Source organism: Lissotriton helveticus, chromosome 5_1 (assembly GCF_964261635.1).
Source record: "Lissotriton helveticus chromosome 5_1, aLisHel1.1, whole genome shotgun sequence".
NCBI classification, from domain to species: Eukaryota; Metazoa; Chordata; class Amphibia; order Caudata; family Salamandridae; genus Lissotriton; species Lissotriton helveticus.
In genome coordinates, this window is record NC_136065.1 from 274,154,933 (window position 1) to 274,180,234 (window position 25,302).

At 44.4% G+C, this 25,302-nt stretch overlaps 1 protein-coding gene across 1 annotated transcript in view; it reads right to left on the bottom strand.

Annotated features, from left to right (window-relative positions):
- The window catches only part of TNFRSF1B (TNF receptor superfamily member 1B), a 239,739-nt gene that overhangs the window by 193,208 nt on the left and 21,229 nt on the right, over positions 1-25,302 (bottom strand). Inside the window, exon 2 of the mRNA XM_078642197.1 lies at positions 24,397-24,502. Coding sequence (XP_078498323.1) covers positions 24,397-24,502 — 106 coding nt within the window. The remainder of the gene's footprint in view (positions 1-24,396; positions 24,503-25,302) is intronic.

Genomic DNA, 25,302 nt, shown 5'->3' on the forward strand with positions numbered 1-25,302 from the left:
CGCCACTGCACTCTATGCCACTGCAGTCTAGGCCACTGCAATCTACGCTGTGCCACTCCACTATATGCAACTCTACTCTGCAGCAATCTACTCTACACTACTGCACTCTAGATCACCGCACTCAATGCCACTTTACTCAATAGCAGTACACTCTATGCCACTGCACTCCATGCCAATCTACTCTGCACTACTGCACTCTAAGCCACAATGCTTTACTCTGCAACACTCTACTCCATGCCACTGCACTATGCACCACTCTACTCTACACCATTGCACTTTACGTCATTGCACTCTATTCTACTCTGCACCTCTGTACTCCATGCCACTATACTCTACGCCACTGCTCTCAATGCTAATGTACTCTAAGCTACTCTACTCTACACCATGAGACTCTACTATACTCTACTCTTCACCACTGTGCTCTTTGCCACTGAACTCTGCTTTGCATCACTCCACTCAATCTATCACACTCTACCCCAATCTACCCAATGTCACTGCACTCTACGTTTATGCACTCCACACCACTACACTCTACGACACTCCACTCTGCACCACTGCAATCTACTCTGCACTACTCTACTCTACTCTATGCCACTGAGCTGTACTCTATACCAATGCACTCTTCGCCACTACACTGTACACCACTGCGCTATACGCTGATTCACTCTACTCTGCACTACTGCACTCTACACATCTGTACTCTACGCCACCATTACATTGTAAGTCGCTGCACTCTATGCCACTCTATTCTGCCCATAAACAAAGAAATGCCAGTACTAATCCGTTATTCACCTTTCAACACCGGAACATTGAAGAAAACAATGGCACCACAGAAAATAAAATTCTATGTGAGTTAATCAAAATATAGTTTTAGCCATAGACAAAATTAGATTCCAACAACACAATGTCATACTATCAATCAATCAATCAAGAAATTTATATAGCGCGCTACTCACCCGGAGGGTCTCAAGGCGCTTGGGGGGGGGGTGCGGGGGGGTCTGCTACTGCTCGAACAGCCAGGTCTTGAGTTTCTTCCTGAAGGAGAGGTGGTCTTGGGTCTGACGGAGGTGGATGGGGAGGGAGTTCCATGTCTTGGCTGCCAGGTAGGAGAAGGATCTTCCTCCCATGGTGGCTCTTCGGATGCGAGGGCGTGGCTGGTCAAACGAAGTTGGCGGGTAGGAGTGTAGAAGGTCAGGCGGTTGTTGAGGTACCTGAGGCCCATGTCGTGGAGGGCCTTGTGTGCGTGGGTGAGGAGTCGGAACGTGATTCTCTTGTTGACGGGGAGCCAGTGCAGGTCTCTCAGGTGTCCGGAGATGTGGCTGTGATGGGGGATGTCCAGGATGAGTCGTGCGGAGGCGTTCTGGATGCGTTGGAGTCTCTTCTGTAGTTTGGCTGTGGTTCCGGTGTAGAGGGTGTTTCCGTAGTCCAGTCGGCTGGTGGCGAGTGCCTGTGTGACCGTCTTCCTGGTTTCGGTGAGGATCCATCGGAAGATCTTCCGGAGCATGCGTAGGATGTTGAAGCACGAGGACGAGACGGCGTTGACTTGTCTGGTCATCGAGAGGGAGGAGTCCAGGATGAAGCCCAGGTTGCGTGCGTGGTCCGTTGGTTTGGGTGCGCTGCCCAGGGCAGGGGGCCACCAGGAGTTGTCCCAGGTGGAGGAAGATGGTCCCAGGATGAGGACTTCCGTCTTGTCTGAGTTGAGTTTCAAACAGCTGTTCTTCATCCACTCGGCTACTTCTTTCATCCCTTCGTGAAGGTTGGTTCTGGAGGTGGCTGGGTCGTTGGTGAGGGAGAGGATCAGCTGAGTGTCGTCGGCATAGAAGATGATGTTGAGGTTTTGTTGGTGTGCGATGGCCGCGAGGGGGCTCATGTAGATGTTGAAGAGGGTGGGGCTGAGTGATGATCCTTGTGGTACGCCGCAGATGACTTCGGTGGCCTCGGATCTGAACGGGGGCAGGCGGACTCTCTGGGTTCTTCCGGCGAGGAACGAGATGATCCACTCCAGTGCCTTCTCTTGGATTCCGATGTTGCTGAGGCGTTGTACTAGGGTGCGGTGGCAGACAGTGTCGAACGCTGCGGAGAGGTCCAGGAGGATGAGGGCCGCTGTTTCCTCATTGTCGAGCAGGGCTCGGATGTCGTCAGTGGCTGCGATGATGGCGGTCTCGGTGCTGTGGTTGGCTCGGAAGCCGGACTGCGAGGGGTCGAGGGATCCGTTCGTCTAGAGGAAGGCGGCAAGCTGTCGGTTGACGGTCTTCTCGATGACTTTAGCAGGAAACCGGAGGAGCGAGATAGGGCGGTAGTTCTTGAGGTCGGTGGGGTCTGCTGATGGTTTCTTCAGGAGGGCGCTGAGTTCGGCATGCTTCCAGCTCTACGGGAAGGTGGCGGTGTTGAAGGAGCAGTGGATGTATGAAATTACAACGCATACTTTTACAACGCCTACCTTTACAACGCGGTTTTTACCACGCATACCATTACAACGCATAGCGCTTTGGGGTGCTGGATAGTGAATAGTTTAATTTACTATTCCAACTCCAGTCCCCGTGGATAGTAGGGAAGGTTATTAGATAGTAAATTAATCTATTCCCTATCCTAGAGCGCCCCCCAGGGCAATGCGTTGTAATAGTTTGCGTTGTAAAAGTTGCGTTGTAATGGTAGGTCGTTGTAAAAGTTTTGTTGTAAAGGTTGAATACCAGGAGCAGTTGATAACGTCTCAGAGTTGGGGTGCGATGACGGAGGCGGCCTTGTTGAAGACGTGGTGGGGGCATGGGTCTGTTGGTGATCCGGCGTGGATGGTTCTCATTGTGTGGATGGTGTCTTCGGTGCTGACCGGGGTCCAGGCGCGGAGGGTGGTGGTGGGGGGCGTCGGTTCGTTGGTTGGGTGCGTGGGCTGTGTGCCGAAGCTGTTGTGTATGTCGGCGATCTTGCTGTGGAAGAACGAGGCGAGTGAGTTGCAGAGTTCTTGCGAGGGGGTGATGTTGTTGTTTCCGGCGCTGGGGTTCGAGAGCTCTTTGACGATGCTGAAGAGTTCTTTGCTGTTGTGTGCGATGTAGTCTAGTCGTTCCTTGAATGCTGTCTTCTTGGTGGCGTGGATCAGCTGGTGGTGTTTGCGGGTGGCGTGCTTGAGGGCAGTCATGTTGTCTGTAGTCGGGTCTTTGCGCCAGGCTTTCTCCAGGGTGCGGCAGTTCTTCTTGGAGTTCATGAGATCGTCGTTGAACCAGGAAGCCTTCTTGCTGCCGGGTCTGCTGGGATGGTTTTTCAGGGGTGCGAGGTCGTCAACGCAGTTGGTGATCCACTGTGTGAGGTTGTTGGCTGCCTGGTTGGGGTCCGTTGAGCTGGCGGGAGGATTCAGGTACAGGGATGTGGAGAGCTGGTCGGCGGTGATCTCGTTCCAGCTCCTGCGGGGAACCTGTTGCGGGTGGTGGTGGGTCGTGGTCCTTCTGAAGCTGAAGTGGACACAGCTGTGGTCTGTCCAGTGGAGTCCGGTGGAGTGGCTGAAGGAGACGTCCTTGCTGGAGGAGAAGACGGGGTCAAGCGTGTGTCCGGCGTAGTGGGTGGGGGTGTTCACCAGTTGCTTGAGTCCGAGGTTGGCGAGGTTGTCCAGCAGGATGGTGGTGTTGCTGTCTTTGTTGTTCTCTAGGTGGAAGTTGAGGTCCCCTAGGAGGATGTAGTCAGCGGAGAAGAGGGCGTGCGGGCTGATGAAGTCTGCGATGTCTTGGCTGAATTGTGTACGAGGTCCTGGGGGTCGGTAGATGAGGGTGCCTCTGAGTGTGGTCTTGGGGTCGGTGTGTATCTGGAAGTGGAGATGTTCGGCGGCTGTGAGGGTGTCGTTGGTCGTGATGCGGATGGTGTTCTTGTGGACGATGGTGATGCCTCCTCCTGTCTGGTTGACGCGCTCTTTCCGGGTGATCTTGTATCCGTCCGGGATGGCGATGGCGATGTCGGGCGCTGAGGAGCCATTCATCCATGTTTCCGTGAGGAAGGCGGCATCTGGAGATGTGGAGTCGAGCAGGTTCCAGAGTTCCACGGGGTGTCTGTGGATGGAGCGGGTGTTGAGCAGGATGCACTTCAGGTGGTTGCTGCTGGTGCTCGGCTTGGCGGATGCGGTGCAGGTCCGGATGCAGGAAAAGTTGCAGGATCGGCAGCGGAAGGGTCCGTGGGTGCGTCGCAGGGTGGCTCGGTAGCATCCGGGGATCCGGCCGGTGTTGAGTGCGTTGAGTGTGGCGGCGTCGTACGTCTGGCGGGTGGGCTGGCATCTGCGGGGACCAGGGGTTCTGGCGCTGGGCGCAGGCCAGGCGCGGACGGGCGCAGACGGGCTTGCCTTTGTCGCACAATCGGTGCGCCCGCTGAGCGAGCGCGGGGGCGACATAAGAAGGTTGCCGGGAGGGAGGGTCAGCTGGGTGGCGGGAGCGGGGTGGCCAATGGGCTGGCGGGGGGGCGGGGCCGCAGGGAGGCAGCGGCGGGAAATTCTGGTGCGGGCGGCTCAGCGGCGGCTGGGTCGCCCTAGGCAAACTATTAAAATCTTTCACAGATATTCATTATCCTCATATCACCAACAAACAACTAGACATCTTGCATCACAATGTTTCTCAACAATCATATCACTTCCAGCACCCATTCACACCTGCTTTTTTGACACACTTTACACACTATACTCACAATCACACTTCCCATACATTCAAGCAACCCACACCCAGCCCACTTTCCCAAAACAATTTTTCTCCAAATAAGCTTTGTGTATCAGATCTAGAAACGGGTCAAAGACTAAACACATTACAAAAGTTCAAATCCTTTTGATTCTTTAAATAATATGTACACAGCAACAATTGGCCACAAAACACAGGTCGATGCGTTTCAAACCGCTCCAACTATGGGGTTCTCATCAGGACCAGAAAGCTTAGTTTATAGTGCCGCCAGATCAGCCGATCCGTGCATCAAACTCACGAAATATTTTATATTTCTTTTGTAGCGATTGGGAGAAAATCGAGTTGCATCAGTATCCACATAATGGTTCCGGATGTTCCAGCTCCATTTCTTAGCTCTGCTCTTAACCGCATGCGTGCGGACGTTTTTCCCGCGGTATGCGGCATTTTTCAGATTACCGCGTTACATGACGAGCTCAGCTCGTCATCAGCACACGGTGGGTAACGCTGATGACGAGCTGAGCTCGTCACCAGCATGGAAGGGGTTAAAGAGCTATTCAGCCTGCCACAGCCGAGTGCAGTTTTCGGCGTACTTATCTGTGCATTGACATACCTCACTGAATGCCACTGAAAGTGAATCGTCAATTAAAAAAGTGTGTAAGGTTCATTAAGTCACCCACACGTAGCAAGGAGCAAGAAGCACACATGCCCCTTTCAGGTGGTGACTACAGACCACTGTACAATGCGTAAATGTGTGTCTCATTTTTCATGGTTTGGGATCTAGAGGTGCAGGAATGCTGAGGATAGCAGGTCCCATCCCTGTATATGTATCACAGTGAGGCTGCCATTGTGCTTAAATGCAAGGAATTTCACACACCTAGGCAAAGCACTAGAATGGCATGTGGCCAATGCTCGACCTATGGCAGAAAGACAATATTGACATAGTTTGTGGTAATCTTACATACTTTTTAGTAATTCTGGGCCCTCTTGAAGCCTCTTATGGCCTCTTATGGCATTGCAGAAAAGCAGCTACTTACAGTTGCCTTAATGCAGCACTGGGCTAGTTGCATTTTAGCCCCTACTCCTTAAATACAGGATTAGGCTACATTATGAAGAGGGTACCCAGGAAAGGGCCATTGGTCCCAGGAGGGTACAGGACTACTCCCTCGGAGCAAAATGAATCAGCAATGAATGTAGAATTGTGCAGACAAGGATTTCTTACACTTTGTACACTGTACTTACTCATGATTCAAGCCTTTGTGACTGTGCAATTTGCTTGGTATAACCTGACTGGCATATTTAAAATGTATATATGTATGTCATTTATAATGGGGTAGATGGAATTCGCAGAGTTTCACTCTGCAGAATTCTGCAGAGTTACATAAAAACTCTGCGAAATTCCTCCACGAGCGGGCAGAATTCTTCGCATCGCGCTGCTCACGCAGATTTTTAGTGCCGGGAACTTGTTCCGTGTTGTAAAACCAGTGAGAATGGCACCACGCAGCATGCCAGAGGGCACTGCTTCTTTATGCCACTCGAATACATTTTCTACTGAGCAGCAGCTTTCTAAACACAAACGGTAGCAACCTGCTACAACCACAGCATTGAGAAATCTCACTGGGAGGCAATATAGCACCTGAAAATTCCACTAGGGGATGCAAATTCTCACTTGTGCTCTCCAACTTAATGTTGGCAAGCCGCATGCGATAAAAAAACTCCTCACATGCCGGTTTACGTACTTTTGCCGGAACTCCACACTCCAAGCAGAACGCCAAGTGGGCAAAATTCTGCGAGCTCTGTCAGCGGAACAGACTATTTTGCCCCCCCAAATTTGTGCTTCGCCAACAGGTAGGCAAGGACACTTCACTATGAAGTGGCTAGGAACTGGCAAGAGAAAGATCATTTTACACATGTGGATACTTAAGGAATGAGCTGTATCCCAAAAGATGGGTATTCTCAATATAGGTACTTAGCAGTTAAAAATTCTTTTTATAAGTTTCATTTTCAGCACGCCTTTGAAGGTTGGTAGGTTCACCATGTTTCAGATGTGATGGCCCTAAACATTCCATGGTGAAATTTCCTGCTATTGTGTTATCGTGACAGGCAAGTACATGGCTCCTACAGTTTGTCCCAGTCTTTTATATAAAATGTGATGTGATATTCCTGGGGTAGATGACCACAAGCATCGGAAGCGTTTAAGACTTCCTTGACTGAACACAGAGGCAGAAATCAGCAAAAATAAGATTATATGACTAAAAAAAAAAGTAAAATAACTTTATGCTTAAACTACAAAAACATCTAGATCATACTTGCCAACAAACATAAAGATGTAGGGTTTTTAAAGGTTCAAAGCCACTAGCTAGCATGCTGATGATATCACCAGCGGTAACATCATTTAACCTTTGTCCTGACAACGACACCATAAACATTAGCAAAGCCAAATAGGTCTATATTTAATGTGCCAATGGATACAAGCACAGGCATTTACAAGAGTTGTTTACAGGTGTTGCATGCAGTAATACACTTTATTATATTATAGCCTGCCCTATAGGCTTTGCCACTGCTGGAGAAAAAAGTAGCAAAAAAAGAATGCATATAAGTGCTAAAAACTGAATGTGACAAACAGCAGGATGACAGATGCATGCGCTCCAACAAGACAGAATGATACATAAAATGACTGATAGCATGAGGTGAGAGAGTTATAATTCTCTGGGTGGAGCCAAAGCCCACTCTATGTATATTGTACATGCTTGGTAATAATACCTCATGCATATGATAGTGCTGCCAAGCCAGTCCTAAACATGATATTATATCAAATGGGATTCAGATCAGATAAAATAATTGTGAGATTTCTAATCCAGATGATCTCATGAGATATAAATGACAGACGTCAATGAACTTTGTTCACAGTGGCCAGACGTACCCTCAATGATACTGTCAGTGGGTAACTCCAGCAGCATCTATGAAAAGATGCAATACAGCATCACCTTCAGTGAGTGGTTGGTAATTCTCTTCCTGCTCAGAGAACTGTATTTTAGGTGATATCAAGTAGTATTCACAGCGTCCTCAACATCAGTAGGATGACTCTGATGTATCTAAAGGAAGTAGTGCTGCCACAAAAGTAGTAGCCTCCAGTCTATATCAGTAGGGTTGTCAAGTGTAGAAACTGTGTGCATCCTTCAGACTTTACACCACGTACTACCTGCAACACTGGTGCCTGTACACTGTGCACTCAAAAGGCCAGGACTCCTTCATGCCCCAAATTTTTGGGGGAACTCACTTGCGCGCGAAAGTCTGAAATATTTTCTGTCTATACCAGGACTTTCCAGGAATCTGATCCCATATTTCAGTTTCACTTTTCAACATGGTAGCAGTGTGTGAAAGTTGAAGGTGACTCAAAGAGCCCAAACTCTTGTGACTTTTGTAGTATATGAGTTGCTTTTTTTGTTTTTCTACCTATTCTCCAGATGCTGCTAGGACGGTATATTTGCTGTGGAAAAGGGAAGCATGGGTGCTAGTCACAAAGGTACCTTTACACTTGAGTAAATCTACACATGCAAAATTGCTCTTACACAATTGGGTAACTTGACTACTTTTGTCTATTCACCATTTACAAGTATAACATTACTCAAAAGAGTGCACCTAAAATAGGGGCTGGAGTCAGTAAAAACATCAAATTTGGCTGTAAAGTTACTACTAGTGCTTGCTTTATGATCATATTTAAGTTCTGCACACTTGGCAGAGACTTTTGCAACCAGGGCAGAGATCCCTCTATGGTAATCTATAGTCAAATCAATAAAGATTTATTAAAGTTTTCAAAAGTAATAAAAAATGTGTGTATGTTAAATGTTCATGTTAAATAATGTTATTTGTTTTTAAAATGCAGAATACGTTTTAATTAATGTCACTGCACTATTCATTACAATTTAGGTTACATTTTTAATACATTGAAATACATTAAATTAGCCTTATTTTTTAAAGGTTTAAAAAAATAAACTCATTTAAAGTAAAATGCTAATAATTATTTATTATGTATAATAAGTTACTAGAAATTATAAAAGATATTTTAATTTTATTTCATTTTTCAAAAATTAAAGTTACGAGCCGGGATTAAATCGGAACATGGCGGCCGGCTAAGGAGTCGGCTGTGAGCGCTCATCTCTCCAGCAATCTGCAGGCCTGAACAGACGAAGCAGACAGCACCAATCGACACTGCAGAGCACTACAGAGCACCTTACCTCCACCTTCTCTCCGTGGGATATTTATACCTCCTGCGACAGCGGGGAGACCATCCGGCATACTGCTGCCGGAGACATCTCTAAACCAGCGGCCAGACACGCATGGTTTTCCGTGGGCCCTGGCCGCTCAACAGCTATGTTGGGATCGGCAGGCTGCAGGGGGCAAAGCGCAGAATCAGCACAGGTGTGCAGCTGCAACAAATCGCTCCACTACCTGCATTGGACCTGCTCGTATCAGACCACACTCGTCATATGACCTCCAAAAGAGTGCCAGTGTTAGGGAAAGAGCTTAAGGAACCAGGGAAATCGTCTTTAACCACCAAATCAATTCAAAGGAGGAAGGCAGAGGATAAGCAGCTGGTTTCGCCGGTAGAGCCAAAGACACAAAATTAAAACAGGTATGCACTGAGAAATAAATGTATTCATGTTGCTGAAATCCATGTAACGCATGAAGAACAGAGGAGTAAAAAGGTATCCCCCCAGTTATATCCTTTATATTTCGGACTCCCAGCTCCCTCTCAGGACCATCTTGCCAAGATTACACCCCCAAACATATTCATAGGAAAAAAAGAGGTGCTACTATCCTAGCTACAGTAGGGGAGGCCAAGAATTAAAGTAACACCCTCATTAAGGTTATTTTTTAATATTAGTGGGAGAGCAAGTACACCTGCCAGTGACATGGGAGCCCCAGACTCACCGCGTGGTACTAACACTATGAGTCGACAATTGGCCAGGGAGACTCAGAATCCACCCGAGATACCTCTGACTATCAGGTATCACGCTTTAGAAGAGAGCACTCCATTCCCTGGATCCATGCCCCCTATTGATAGCTAGCCCGTGCTGTCAGTGTCTCTACCAGACGAGGGTGCACCTATACATACTTTGAGGCAGGAAAACATTGGGGAGCTATTGCAAACTCTCTCTGAGGAAATAGAAATAGATTTGCAATGTCATAAGCAATTCAAGCCAAAATCTGTGATGCTTGTAAGAATCTGGAAAAAAAACTTACTGACCTGACTGACAGGATTAGGTACTTAAAAACTTCCTCAGAAGACACGAGAAGGAAGGTAGCTGGTAACAGCGAAGAAATATAACATTGCAAGGGGAAAGAGAAAGCTCTACAAGAAAAAATCAAAATGATCTAGAACAACTCTAGAAGAAATAATTTGAGGCTCCTCGATGTGCCGGAGGGAAAGGAAGGCGAGGATCTGAAAGGGTTTTTCATAACCCTGATTAAAGAAATAGTACCTGATGTCAGGGACTTAGATCTTTTTCAGGACATTCAACGAATTCACAGAGATCCCTTCAGACGTAATCCTAACAGAGACAAACCCAAGAAAATTCTCGTCAATTTCAACACTTACTCTATTAAAGAAAAATACTCTCTGAAGCATTGAAAGCTGGATCTTACAATAAGGACGGATGGTCTTTTCATATTCGCTCCGACCTTGCAAAAGAAACACAAACACGTCAAAGGGGGCTCCAATTTCTTAAACAATCAAAAAGCGAAAAAATAATGCTACAAGAGACGTATCTGCGGCATACAGAATGGGAGTTAATACTTAAGGGACATAGGTGGATCCAACAGTTCGCATGTACTAACCAGAGCTAAAATGTCAAAGGGGTAGCAATTTTGACCAAGAATTAGGCCCATGCTAAAATAATAAAAACAGTTTCATACCCTAAAGGGAGATGGGTCATTGTTATAATTAGAGTGCACAACACAACATTTTCTATAATAAGTTACTATGGCCCAAAAATAGATGACCCATCACCATTACAGGATTTGTTGTAACAGATTTTAAATGATGATAATCCCATTATAATGGCAGGGGAATTTAACACCTTGCTTGATCTTGAATTAGACAAATCAACTCTTAAGCCAACAGTTAACACCCCGAAGATTAAAGCTTTTATACAACATATGATGAAGAATCTGGGATAGATAGACCCCTGGAGACAGAAAACTGGTAGAAATAAAGGGTTTACACACCAGAATAAGAAATATGGCCATGTTTCTCACATAGACTACTTCCTGATTGACTCCAGACTAAATAATAAGGTAAAGGCGGTTCTACATCAGCCAGCCCACTTATCAGACCATTCAGCGGTATGCCTGGAGTTAGTCTAAGATCATGAGTTGCCTAGATCCAGATGGAAAATGGATAGGTCCCTTCTAGGAGAACATGAAATATTAGAATACCTGAAACAAGACACCAAAGAATACTTTGAATGAAATGCAGGTTCCGCCGCCCCCGCCCCCCCTGCGCATTATATGGGATGCGTATAAAGCCTTCATCAGAGGTAGAATAACCAGCTATGCCACCCCTAGGAAGAAAGAAAATGATAACAAAATTGAGGAGATAGAGAAGAGAATAGCTGCCTGGCAAAAAGATTTGCAAGATGTAGCCGTTTTAGATTCAAATAATAAGATTCAGGCACAAATTGATGAGGGAAAAAAAGACCTAGTAGAACACCTAGAAGGCATAGTAGTGAAAAAATGGTTTGCCAGTAAACTCTCAAACTATGAATAAGGGAGGGCTGCGGGAGGCTACTGGCATGAAAGACCAGGGGAAACCTAGTACGGAACTCAATAAAGGTAACAGTCTTGGAGGTGTCGGGTAAAAGTTGCTATGATGGCCAAGATATTGGGAGCGCTTTCAATGTCTTTTTTCAAAATGTATATAAGGAAGAGACACTAATACCTGAGGAGCAACTATATAATTGGCTTTAAATGATCCCCTGCCAAAACTCACACAAGATAAGAAACTCTCTCTCAATAAACTAATAACATCTGAAGAAGTATCTATAGCAATCATAAGTCTAAAAAACTGGGAAAACCCCAGGGCCCGATGGAATTCCTAGTGAAGTCTACAAAGTTCTAGCAGATGAAATCAAATAAACCCCGCATTAACCTCATTACTTAAATCAGTCTATATAGAAGAAGCTGTCGTCCCGGAGTCTTGGAATGATGCTATAATCACTCTAATTCTGAAACCAAACAAGAGTCCTACAGACCAATATCCTTACTTAACAGTGACTATAAATTATACACTAATATACTGGCTAAAAGGTTAGATTTAGTTCTAGAAGACCTAATTGGGACTTCACGGAAAGGGTTCATAAAGGGCAGGCAGCTAAAAACCTTCCATTAACCATTTTGACAGTTGATGCCGCCAAGGCATTTAACAGGGTTAGCTGGCCTTTCCTTTATGCTGTAACGAGTCAGAATGGGTTAGGGGATATGTTTCAGGACACAATAAAAACATATTTAGAAGTCAAGGATTTTAATCAATGGCTCCTTCCCTACACAATTTACGATAGGCAGAGGTACGTGGCAAGGATGTCACATTTCCCCCTACTGTTCAACATATGCATCGAGCCCCTAGCTAGAAGAATAAGGAAAAAACATAGAATCCGCCCTTTCAACATCAAGGGTGGATTAAGAACGAGGCTCTCTATGCCGATGACCTAATCATATTTACTCAAAATGCCATAGAATAATTCCCAATTATCATGCATCTACTAAAGGACTTTGGAAAGGTAGCAGGATATCAGGTAAGTGAAGAAAAGACTTAGACATTGTCGTGGAATGTACAACTTGGTAAAACCCTCGAAAAAAAAGTGAAAAGAGAGATAAGATACTTAGGAGCCAGGTGGTCAAAAACCCTTACAAAAAAGGGTTCACTAAATGGTACTGGATGCTGGTCCAGGAAGAAGAATGCCATAACACACCTCTGGAGGGAAAGTTGAGGGATGTTTTACCCGATGCTGACTAAACATCACTTTGACAAGTATCTATAAATACACTCAGGTCATTTATCAAAAATACTCCATTAAGGAAGAATCATCTCTTTACTTTACATAGGGTATATTGGTCCCCCAAGAAACTATCCAGAAGAGGAGGGGACATCAGGTGCTGTCCGAAATACAGATTGGCCAAAGCAGATGGTGTGCACATGTTCTGGGATTGTCCCGAAGTTTATGCTTATTGGCTAGAAGTGGGTAAGATATTGACAGCTATCTTGAAAATAAAAATAGAGGTAATAGGGGTAGAAACGTTGGAGTTCTCTCTACACTCTTCCAGTGGGAACCTCCTCACAGGACTGCTGTGCTATAGACCTCCTGGTTGGACCGTACATATCAACATTTTCTTGAATTTATCACCAATCTGGCACTGAAACACTCTAACGTGATCATTTTAGGAGACTTTAATCTCTGGGAAGATGGGAATGTTAATAGCCATCTACGTGACTTAAGGCAAGCATGTGCAAACTTGAATCTTTCCCAATTGGTGGAAGGTTCTACACATCGGGGAGGTCATACCCTAGACTTGCTATTCTCCAATCAGTCAACTACTAGGATACTAAATATAACACCACAGACCTGGTCTGACCATTATCTTATCCACTTTAGCATTAGGCTGGAAAACCTCGGGGATAGTGCTGGTCAGCAAAGGTCTTATAGGAAGGGCAGGGAATGGGCTAAACTTACTAAATCTGGAACTCCAATATCTGACTTGCATGTTACCCATTTTGAACCTACGCTCACCGTAGATGAAAATTACAATGTATTTACAAAACACATAGATGATATCTTGGACCAGGTAATCCCCATAAAGGTTATAAAAAATAGAAGCAAAATGTTGGCTCCGTGGTTTAATGAGGAGCTTAAACAGCTCTGTGCGAGCCGCAAGATGGCAGAAAGAAAATGGAGGAAAGGCTATGATGAGGATGACAAGAAAGATCTTAGACTGATACAGTTGCAATACAAAGAGGAAATCCTCAGGGCCAAGGCAGCTTTCTATGCTAGTTCTATTATACAAGCGCCGAATAGTACCCAAGTACTCTTCAAAATTATCAAGGACCTCTCCTCCCCTATATGCATGGAAAATAAAGTGGTAGCCTCCCAAAAAATATATGATGAAATAGATATACATTTCCAAGATAAGATTACTAAAATTGTGAGCAACCTGCATGTCAACGACAAGGGTGAACAACCCCACCCTGAACTAGGGATTGAGGCAGTCTCACAACAGCCTGTATATCTAGATAATTTCCAGGCTCTAACAGAAGATGAGTTTACCTGTTTGGGAAATAATGTATCTTCTGGCTCCTCCTTTGATCCTCTTCCCCACAAAATATGGAAATCTCTTGGGTGTAATACCTTTCCATGGCTGAGGCAGATATGCAATCAGTCTCTGGAAGAAGGAATAGTCCCAGAGCGCTGGAAACTTGCGGTGGTGTCTCCATTGATAAAAAAAACTTCTCTGGACCCGTCAATACCGGCAAACTTTAGACCCATTTCACTTTTCCCCTATCCGGTGAAGATACTTGAGAAGGTGGTCAGTAGGTCTCTGTCGCTTTTCCTGGAGGATAACAATCTTTTAGACATAGACCAGTTCGGTTTTCGCCTCGGACACTGGGACTGAGACGGCTCTGGCCACCATGATGGACAATCTGTGGATGCGAGCCGACAACGGGAATGCTACAGTTTTAGTACTTCTCGACATGTCGGCCGCATTCGACACAGTGAACCATCTAATACTTGTGGAAATATTGAAGAGAATAGGAGTGAAAGGCCGGGAGCTGCAGTGGCTTCAATCTTATTTGGAAGGTCGACAGCAGATGTTAACCTTAGCACCAATCTCCTCTGGTAAATCTCTAGTCGCCCATGGGGTGCCGCAGGGTTTTGCGATCAGCCCCATTCTATTCAATGTCTACCTGCAACCCCTGCCTTCTATCATAAAGTCCTCCGGGGTCTGTTTAGTCAATTATGCAGATGACACACAACTAGCCTTCTCTTTGGAAGGGGACCATGCACTATCTCTGGAGGCGTTCCAGCCTTGCATGCGGCAGACGACTGAATGGCTCAGGAGGAACTCATTGCAATTTAATAGCGGAAAGACCGAGGTAGTATATTGCTCTGCAGGTAGGATGTCTAGACCTTTTCCATCTGACTTTAGACTCACACCAGAGGAGGAACCTTTAACACCGATCAGGAAGGTTCGCAATTTGGGGGTGATGTTTGATGACGACCTCCAGATGGAATCTCAGACAAGAAAGACTGCCAGTGTTTGCTTTGCCTTAATTCGTATGTTACGGAAAATACTCCCCTTATTACCTAAAGAGGCTCGCTCTCTGGTGGTAAGTAGCATTGTGGGAAGCAGGCTGGATTATTGCAACTCCCTTTACTTGGGGGGCCCTGCCTATATTCTCCAGGGACTGCAAAGAATCCAGTCCGCAGAAGCCAAACTAGCTCTTGGTAGGTTACGGAGTTCCTCCTCTACCCTGGCTTTGAGAGAGCTACACTGGCTGCCGATCAGGGAGAGGGTCCATTTTAAGACTCTGTGCTTGGTCTTCAGAGCGATGCATGAGCTAGGCCCCATTCCTCTTCAGGAAAGGTTCACATGGTATCGCCCGACAAGACAGCTCCGCTCCTCCAGTGTGTGCCTGCTGACGATTCCCTGGTTTAAACGCTCGAGGTTAGGAGGAAGGGCATTCAGTGTGGCTGGCGCACGGTTATGGAATGAACTCCCTCAGAGTCTTAGACAAGCCAACTCCTTGCTAGAGATCCGTAGGAACTTGAAAACCTGGCTCTTCCCTAAGACGTAAGCTTTGGCTCCTCTATCCTGTTCTGTTGCGACCTTGTTTCATTCTGGTCTAAGCCTGTAGTCTGAAGCGCCAGGATACCCGTGGGTTGACAGTATGCGCTATATAAGTTCCTAATCAAATCAAATCAAATCAAGCCTATCTGTGATTATTTTTGGGGCTCATGCTGGCTTTATTGGGAAGAATAGGAAATTATCAGAGCAGCTTATATTGATTTTAATCATAATTGCCCGTTGGGAAATATGCATTAATTGGGTCTCCAGTAACTTGCCTTCTTGAACAGCCTGGTTAAGGGCGGCTATGCAATTTGGTAGGCTGTGTGAATGGTTCAGAGAAGAGAATTAGTACTTGGGAACCACTTGTACTCCACAACATAAATCCAATCAGGTAATAGGTGAACAATGGTCCAAGGATTAAGACACTCAAATCCATGGGGAGGTAAAGTGGGGGTAACCTCACCACCTCTAAATAAAGGTTGAATGCGGCAGACGACTGAATGGCTCAGGAGGAACTCATTGCAATTTAATAGCGGAAAGACCGAGGTAGTATATTGCTCTGCAGGTAGGATGTCTAGACCTTTTCCATCTGACTTTAGACTCACACCAGAGGAGGAACCTTTAACACCGATCAGGAAGGTTCGCAATTTGGGGGTGATGTTTGATGACGACCTCCAGATGGAATCTCAGACAAGAAAGACTGCCAGTGTTTGCTTTGCCTTAATTCGTATGTTACGGAAAATACTCCCCTTATTACCTAAAGAGGCTCGCTCTCTGGTGGTAAGTAGCATTGTGGGAAGCAGGCTGGATTATTGCAACTCCCTTTACTTGGGGGGCCCTGCCTATATTCTCCAGGGACTGCAAAGAATCCAGTCCGCAGAAGCCAAACTAGCTCTTGGTAGGTTACGGAGTTCCTCCTCTACCCTGGCTTTGAGAGAGCTACACTGGCTGCCGATCAGGGAGAGGGTCCATTTTAAGACTCTGTGCTTGGTCTTCAGAGCGATGCATGAGCTAGGCCCCATTCCTCTTCAGGAAAGGTTCACATGGTATCGCCCGACAAGACAGCTCCGCTCCTCCAGTGTGTGCCTGCTGACGATTCCCTGGTTTAAACGCTCGAGGTTAGGAGGAAGGGCATTCAGTGTGGCTGGCGCACGGTTATGGAATGAACTCCCTCAGAGTCTTAGACAAGCCAACTCCTTGCTAGAGATCCGTAGGAACTTGAAAACCTGGCTCTTCCCTAAGACGTAAGCTTTGGCTCCTCTATCCTGTTCTGTTGCGACCTTGTTTCATTCTGGTCTAAGCCTGTAGTCTGAAGCGCCAGGATACCCGTGGGTTGACAGTATGCGCTATATAAGTTCCTAATCAAATCAAATCAAATCAAGCCTATCTGTGATTATTTTTGGGGCTCATGCTGGCTTTATTGGGAAGAATAGGAAATTATCAGAGCAGCTTATATTGATTTTAATCATAATTGCCCGTTGGGAAATATGCATTAATTGGGTCTCCAGTAACTTGCCTTCTTGAACAGCCTGGTTAAGGGCGGCTATGCAATTTGGTAGGCTGTGTGAATGGTTCAGAGAAGAGAATTAGTACTTGGGAACCACTTGTACTCCACAACATAAATCCAATCAGGTAATAGGTGAACAATGGTCCAAGGATTAAGACACTCAAATCCATGGGGAGGTAAAGTGGGGGTAACCTCACCACCTCTAAATAAAGGTTGAATGTAGGTGCATCAGGGGCAGGAACATCCAGCAGGATGTGGGTACACACTTCGGTTCCAGACCCCGACTACACCATAACTAATGGCTTTTATTGGATTGTCGCATATGAGGACAAAAAGAAAATTAAAGTTACATTTATTTTTTAATTGAAACAGGTAATTACATTAGTTTTAAAAAGTAATATTTATTTATAATTTATACTTTATCTTTTTAACATGACAATAATTTTAAATATATTAAACAATATGTCATATGGGGTTTTATTTTAAGTTTCAACCTCCAATGTTTTCTATGGTATGATGATCCACTGCTTGGCCATGGTTGGAACTGGTTTTACTCCAGCTCTGAACTGGAGTACATTTACGATTATTCTGGGTCTTTTTTGGTTGCAGTAAGTGTAGAAATGCAGTTTGGGGAATAGCAATGGGCTTACTCTTTTGCGGATGGGCCACTATTCCTCTATAAACCCTTTCCTGGCCGGCCTTAAGCCCTCCTTACTCCTCCCAATGTCCCTTCCCCTTTAGTAGTAAGTATTCACTTTTTCCAGCCACCCCCTATACCTCTTCCATATTTACCACTATAACATATACCTGCGCGTGCAGGAAGCTCAGCAGTCAGAAAGTTATTACTACACATAAAAGAAAGGGAAAATTAGGTATAGAGTCTCACGTACTACAACATGGTTTATGAATATTCTCCTGTGTTTGTTACTTGCCACTCCTGCCTTCAGTAGATGGTATTCTGACACTCCTACCATTTAGTGAGTTTGGGTTCCTTCTCCTTGGAGACCTGTCTTGGGTTTTGCATCCTTTAATAAGCACCTTTATTCCCACCTCTCAGATGAGATCGCACTCCTAGAATCAAGTGTAGCCCCTTTCGTAGAGTACCTTCCTATGGATGATCAATGCTCAATATTTATTAGAACAATTGAGTTAACTTATCTCACCCATCCCCACAATTCATGGCAAGATGCAGGAGCTCAACATTCCAATAACCTTATATTTCGCCAATAAGAAATTTACCAATCCATCACATCTTTTGTGAAGAAACCGTTTTAGGTTATCTAATTTGCCTTCTCCTAAGAGTTGTTCATCCCATCTTCATAGTTAAAGACACTTCTTGTGAAACAATCTTGCTCATTGCTGCTTAAGACTGCTTGTTGGCCACTCTCAATTGTGGCACCCTTTCAAATCACACTCTTTCAGAAATGTGGTGGCCTTGATGGAGGAGTCAAGTTTCCTTGATCTAAAAAGAGCAAAGTCAGAGGCACACATGATGAGTCGAGAACTCCAAGTTAGGCTTTCTACTCGACTACCACAGATAAGACACACTTACTGCTGCTCGTAACCAGTTGATCACCAGTAAACAGTATAAACTAGGTTTCATGACAAGGAAGGAGGACACAAAGAGGTTTTTGCATCAAATGCTATGAAGCTTAGTTACGCCTCTGCTTTAACCTACCAAACTGTAGAAATGTGCCTAAACTTTTAATTGTTTGGGGGGGTTAGGTGTTGGTGCTCAGTAAGGATGTCACACAACCCTGTTTTTTCAGATATTGTGGTTTGCTCTGACATACTGAACACTGTGGGCCCCATTAGGATGGTGAGCGGATCGCTCCCGCTGGGCCGGCGGTAGTCACCGCCTGCTAGGCGGGGGCGATCCGCCCGCCACCCTTGCAGCAAAGACCTCCCACCATATTACAATGGCTGGGAGGTCTGCGGCGAATGGAAAGACCGTCTGCTGCTTTCCAGGTTCAATATGGTGGCGGTGTCTGAACGACACCACCATCCATATTACAATGTGGCCGTGAACATGCCTTTCAGTGGCGGCATTGCTGCCACAGAAAGGCATGCGGAGTCTGCTTGCGGGGGGGCCGTTGTGGGCCCCCAGGGACTCCGGGGGGCACGGGGGGTGCACATGGGGGGTACCATACCCCCTGCCTTTCAATGAACAACGTGGCAGGCTCCGGGCAGTGCCTGTGACATTGTGCATTGAAACGCACAGCCTGCCTCTGTGGCGTTGCGGCGGGCGGTGCTCTCTGCACCGCCCACCCCAATGTTGCAGATGCTCCATGTGCCCGCCAGTGTGGCGGGCGCATACTTATCGGGAGTGCGGGACTGCCGCACCCTCAGTGGGCGGTCCTGTTTCCCGAGGGTATGGCCCGCCATACTAACGGGGCCCTATATTTTCAGAAATCTCCAAAGTTGTGCCGTCTTTCCTCTCTGACCCAAGTAGTCACAAAGTAACTGCGGTGCAGGTTTCACTGTCTTTTTGTAGGTGTCTTGCAAATTAGACAAAATATTACTTTGATGAATCTCACAAAGACAGCTGCAGCTCCAATTTTTGAAAGAAGGTAAGAGTCCCTGTCAGTAGCAAGAGTCTTCAGAAGAAGGCTCAATTTACCTTCTTAGGTGTAGAATCAATGACAATGGTTGTCTAATTTTTTTGTGCCTATTTTATGTCACTGACAAAATCTCCATGGCCAGTGACACCTACCGCAACTCTTGCTTTCCAACTGGACACCCCCAAAACAATTACGCCAGTGCTCACAACTAAGAGGATGTCAAATGTTCCCATGGGCACCTGAAAAGACTTAGCAGGTAGAGATAGATTATATATAAAAAAAACTCTTCCTAGGTGAGTGTGAAATAAGCAGGACTCTATTAAGGAAGACATTTGCATTTTGATCCATGCTTTTAACTTTCAAGCAGGTTCCCCTTGATTGCTTGGTATAGATTTGATTGGCATTAAGGGATTCCTATATGTAATCTGAAATTAGGGTACGATCAACTCTGAAGGGCTATTTGTATTAATATAACCTTCCATTTTAAGGAGGGCAAAATATTTGAGCTTAAATGTGATATTTTATAACGAATTTTTCGAAGTGTGAAATCTCTGCATATGATTTCATGGTCAAGAATGACCGAATAAAGATAAATATGATGTTGAGCAGGACGTTTTTTCCGACCACAAACACTTTTTTGCCAGTGGTTTTGATTTACTTTCAACAGTGTAGCAAGTGGGCATATAAGCCTACATGCATCAAGGAAAAAAACAGTTGCAAACGGGCAGATTTTCAGAATCTCCCCCTTTGCGACCGGTATTTTTGCATTTGGGATGCATCATCCCAAATGCAAAAATCGCAATTTAAGTATTCGCAAAATTGTGATTACTTTAATTGCAATTGCATTCAAGGAATCGCAATTTGCGATTACTTCAATGCAATGCAATAAAGTAAAAGAAATCGAGATTTCGCATTTACTGTCAAATGAAAGTGATGGTGAATAGCGATTTCTTAGAAAAATGCACCAAAATGCATTTTTCAAAGTCCCATGTTACATACACACATGTCCATGAAGCATGTGTGTGCACAACATGGGTTCGCATTACAATTTCAGGGGTGCAACAGGGTGTCCTTTTGACACCCTTGCATCCTTGAAATTGCATGCGCAATTTGAGAGTAACTAATGGGTACTCGCAAATTCCGCATGCAATCTACATTCATTCCTATAGGCCTGTAGGTCCATAGGAATGAATTGGAAGCCATTCCTAATTGAGACTCTCAATTTGCGACTCGCAATTGAGGAATTTGTAGGAATCGCTATTTTTAGCGATTCCCACATGCATAGGCTTTTTCAATTCCTTATTAGCGAATCCTTATTTTTCGCTAATAAGGATTCGCAAATGGCATTTCTGATGGATGTGCCAGCAAAATAATAAACATTTATAACCTCTGGTTTGAGAGAGAATGTAAAACTAAGCAAAAGCTGCCTAACTGGACCGCGTACAGAGTCTCCTGAAGAAAAGAAGTCAGGTAGTATTATGTACTTTTCTTATGGATTTTAGTGGCCCTGAACTCGGAAACAGAGACCCAGCTCTATGTAAAGGTAAACAACAGAAATAATAAAGTTTCCACCATACATGCACTGCGATAGGGATGTACTTTAGCCCCTGTTTTTCTCCCCCCCCTGTTTCTTAGGCGACGGCCCTGAGGAATTAAGTATTAAGTAGACTGTTTTAAATGCACTTTTAGAACAAGGCCAATATATCCAACTTTACTGTGCTAACGCTTGCACACGGCGTCTATGTGGGCATATGTTAGTACATTAAAGCCTTTTTAAGCCAGCCCTATTAGCGTTGCTATTGCTTGTTTGTGTTAGGGGGATACTGTTCAAACATTCTCACACTTTAGAATGGACAGGTATAATTTATTATTTAAAGTTACAGTCCGTCTGTATTATGAAAACATTAAAAAATCACCTGTAAAACTGCAATAAATTCATAATAATTCAGAAGGAAACCTTTAGAAAATATATTTATAACTCTATTCAATTACGTCTTCTGTCTAGGATTGTTGAATACAAACATTATTCACAATTTGCCAAGATTTCTTAATTTAGAATTGGAAGGGAAAATACGAAACATGCATCTAGGACCCCCCTGGTGTTCATGGTGCTGCAGGACAATAACATTCTTTAACCTCCTATTTATATTATCCACAAGCGGGGATCTTCCATGAGCTGATTATGAGACCCCAACATGTGAAGGTTAGACACAGCTATGAGGCGTTCTGCCAGACGGCATTGTTTGTCCTGAGGAGAACCACTGAAATTAGTTTATGGGTTGAAACCTCAACACTGGAGTGGGGGTTATCGAATAGGATCACATTGAGGATCAGTATGGGTACTGAACCGAATATCAGAATTGTGGATATCCCTAAATGTATGTATGTATCATATTTTATTTGTTTCACCACTGCACCTATGAGCGCAGCACTGACTGCACTTTGTTGATTTACTAAGCACCTTCTGGGGTAACAAAATAGTTGTCAATGTTAATGATCAATATTTGAGAGTATTTCAACTTCATGTGGCACTGTGAATGAAACTCATGGAAAAAATTGTTTTATGTCTACTATACACCAGGTTCCAATATTGGGCACAATAGGGTATGGTCCTGAGTCCATTTCTATGGAAGGCTCCCAATAGCTACAAGTGTGGTGGGTCAATTTTGTATCTACGATCACACTAAGTACATTAACACTACCAATTTCCCTCAGGTAAGAGATGAGACCACTGCCTGACCTTGGCCGTCAGTACAGAGCACAGTGCCCTTTAGAAGAGTCCACAAGTTGCTTTTCACACATCTCCAGGAGGTGAGGTGGCTGGATAGACAGATACATTGCTGCAGCTTCCACCTACAACACAATAAAGGCAGAACCTGAGGAACAAGGCCAATCAGCAGGAGATGGTTCTGACCACTGTGTTCTCTGTACTGTGGGCACCTCAGCCAGGTGAGAAGTAAAGCAACAGGGTTACTCAGCTCTCCTATTCACAAGATACCGAATCAAGAAGTAGAGAGAGGAGCTACATGCAGACTTGCCTGTTGAAAATACTTTAAACTTTGCAAAACATACCCAGAATTTGAGCTAAGCACATCTGGAAAGAACATCAATGCTGCTTTTAACCACATGTATTGTGTTGTTTCTTAACAAAATGTGACCACAAAGTAAATGTGGCAAAATGAATGTAACTTTATTCTTTAAATGACCCTATTATAGAAAAAGATTTGACTGATCATGTTATAAGGAACTTGCACGCAAGTAGAACTTAGGAGGTTGTATACTATTTTTCACCGGTATTTTAGATATTTAGTTTGGAAAACGTACAAGGTCATGAAGGGAGTGTCACTCTACCCTAATCTGCAATGATCCTGTGGGGACCCTAAGACATAGGAACTGACAAAATGAACTCCTGCACACGCCTATACGAAATACCAAGCGTTACAGTGCTGTAAGTAAGACCAGGGCACCCCTATTTGCCAATGTCTAGAAAAAACTGAAGGTGGTCATCCAGTTGAATTGTTAGGACTGTTAGCCCTCTAGAAAAAGGTCACATTTTATTCAATCTGAAAAAGATTTCAAGAGGTGAAGTGTGTGCACTGGAATGACTTGAAAACTGAAATAACAGTAAAGTCCTTATTTTAAGGCAACTGTAGGAAGCCCATCACTGAATGTGGTGTTGACATTCAAGGAAATTGTTGAGAACGTATTCACTTTTTGCTTATAGTTGGCTCAGTGGGATAAAGCTTTGCAGAAATCAGTTTTATGGGTATCGCATTTTCACAAACAGATGATAAGAACATAAGAATATACAAACTGATGACCTCCTTTTAATGGTTCATACAGCCACGCGGCTTTAAAGTATGATGAACACCCTTGCCAAATTTGCTAAAGAATATCAGATCTCAATAAAACTAGGAAAAACGTTAAAGCCTTACATTTCAAAAATGGAAATACGAAGGATCCTGTCATATAAACAAATAAAAGCTTGAGAGAGTAACCATTTTCAGATTTTTTTGTTTAAATTTGAACGGGAGTTATGAAGTCCTTCCTTGATGGACAAAATAGCAATTGAGAAGAACTTGGTCAGAGCGCTATTAAGAATCAAGTTGGTGGAGGCTCTGTGACTCCCCTGGTAAGAGCCTATGTAGTGAAAATCACCCTACTTGTAATGTATGGCTCACAAATCTGGTTCCCATCCCTATTAAAAGCAATAAATGAGACCGAGGCTGTGATATGGCTCACTTTGCTTGGTTTAAACAATAGTCCCCCATTGGAGGTAATCCAGCTAGAGGTAAAAAAGGAAGTCTACAGAAACCAAAATAATCTGGTTTGCTTTGTTCTGGTACATAACTACGCCCCAATTTTCAGCAGAGAATCTATCCATCTGGATTTTCAAGGAACCGGCGCTCAATAAATCATCAACATACACATTTCAAGTTGGACGATGAGCGATGTATAGACACTACAGGAATCAGAGCTATTCTTGAGGATGTAAGAGTGTCGCCCGCCTCCATGCATTTTTCCATTCTAAAATACTAGTGTGGTAGAGATGAAACATTTTCCCTACCATGGAAGTCAAGTGTAGATGGTTAAACATTCCGAAGAATAGAAGGAAATGTGGTCACTATGGAGAGTGCACGGAAGGATTATCCATGTCATGTTTAACTGTAAATATCTGAAATCCATTCTCCACAATTTTGAGAGTTTGGTTGAAGACAATATGGCTTCTTTGTTTATGAACCACTAGAAGTTGTTTCGTTTGTATATTAACTATGTTTTTTTAATGATTTAAAAAAATGCACTCCTAAAGGTTTTGCTCGGTTTAATTCTTATGTGGTGTTACCTGGGGGGCACTTGCTGCAGCACATTCTGGCATTCCTGTTGTAGTATTCAAGGTCACGGTCCTTACACTCGTTCTTTACTGTTGGCTCATATGGTAGGGTATATTCCTGAAAATATTATAGAAGAAAATTGAAAATAGGCTTCAGACAAAAAGGTAAACAGATTGACTTGTATTTTACTTATAATATTCTTTTTACAAATGTCTTTGCCATATTTCAATTAATAAATTACATATAAATCATTCAAGTGTTATAAACATTCGCTAAAGTAATAGAATATAATTGTGGGATTCAAAATCCTCTTGCAATGATCACACAGTTATAGGACTATTGAAAAAATTATTTGGTATTTCTAGTACAATTTATTTGTCTCTTCAGTGTCCAATGTTCACCTAGATCCTGGAATCTTACTTTTCAGACAATCACCCCAGTCACAGATCTGGGTTGGCTCCATCATTCTTTAGCTCACTTCGCCAACTCAGTTCAGAACCAGCTATATGCAAATCAGTCTTGACCCTGTGCCTCATGGGAAAAGTCCAGCCTGAACTGCCAAGCCAGGTCTTCACTGAACCGGAAACAACCATCCTGGGACCGGGGGTGAGTGTCTGAAAAGTTTCAGTGCTCCATCCATCATCTCCTTGTGTTTGCTTTGTTCACCCTAAGTTGGCAGGGTATGCCCATACGTAGGTCCCTTGCTCACTTTGCCACTGGATTCAAGCTAGCTTCGATGATGAAGAGTGTTACCCAGAAACCGGTCCCAGAATGCTTGTTTTCGGTTCAGGGCAGACCTGGCTCGGCAGGTCGGGCTGGGCTGTTCCCATGAGGCACAGGGTCAAGATTGATTTGCACATAGCTGGGTCTGAACTTGAAGTGGCAAAGTGAGCTAAAGAATGATGATGGATTCAACC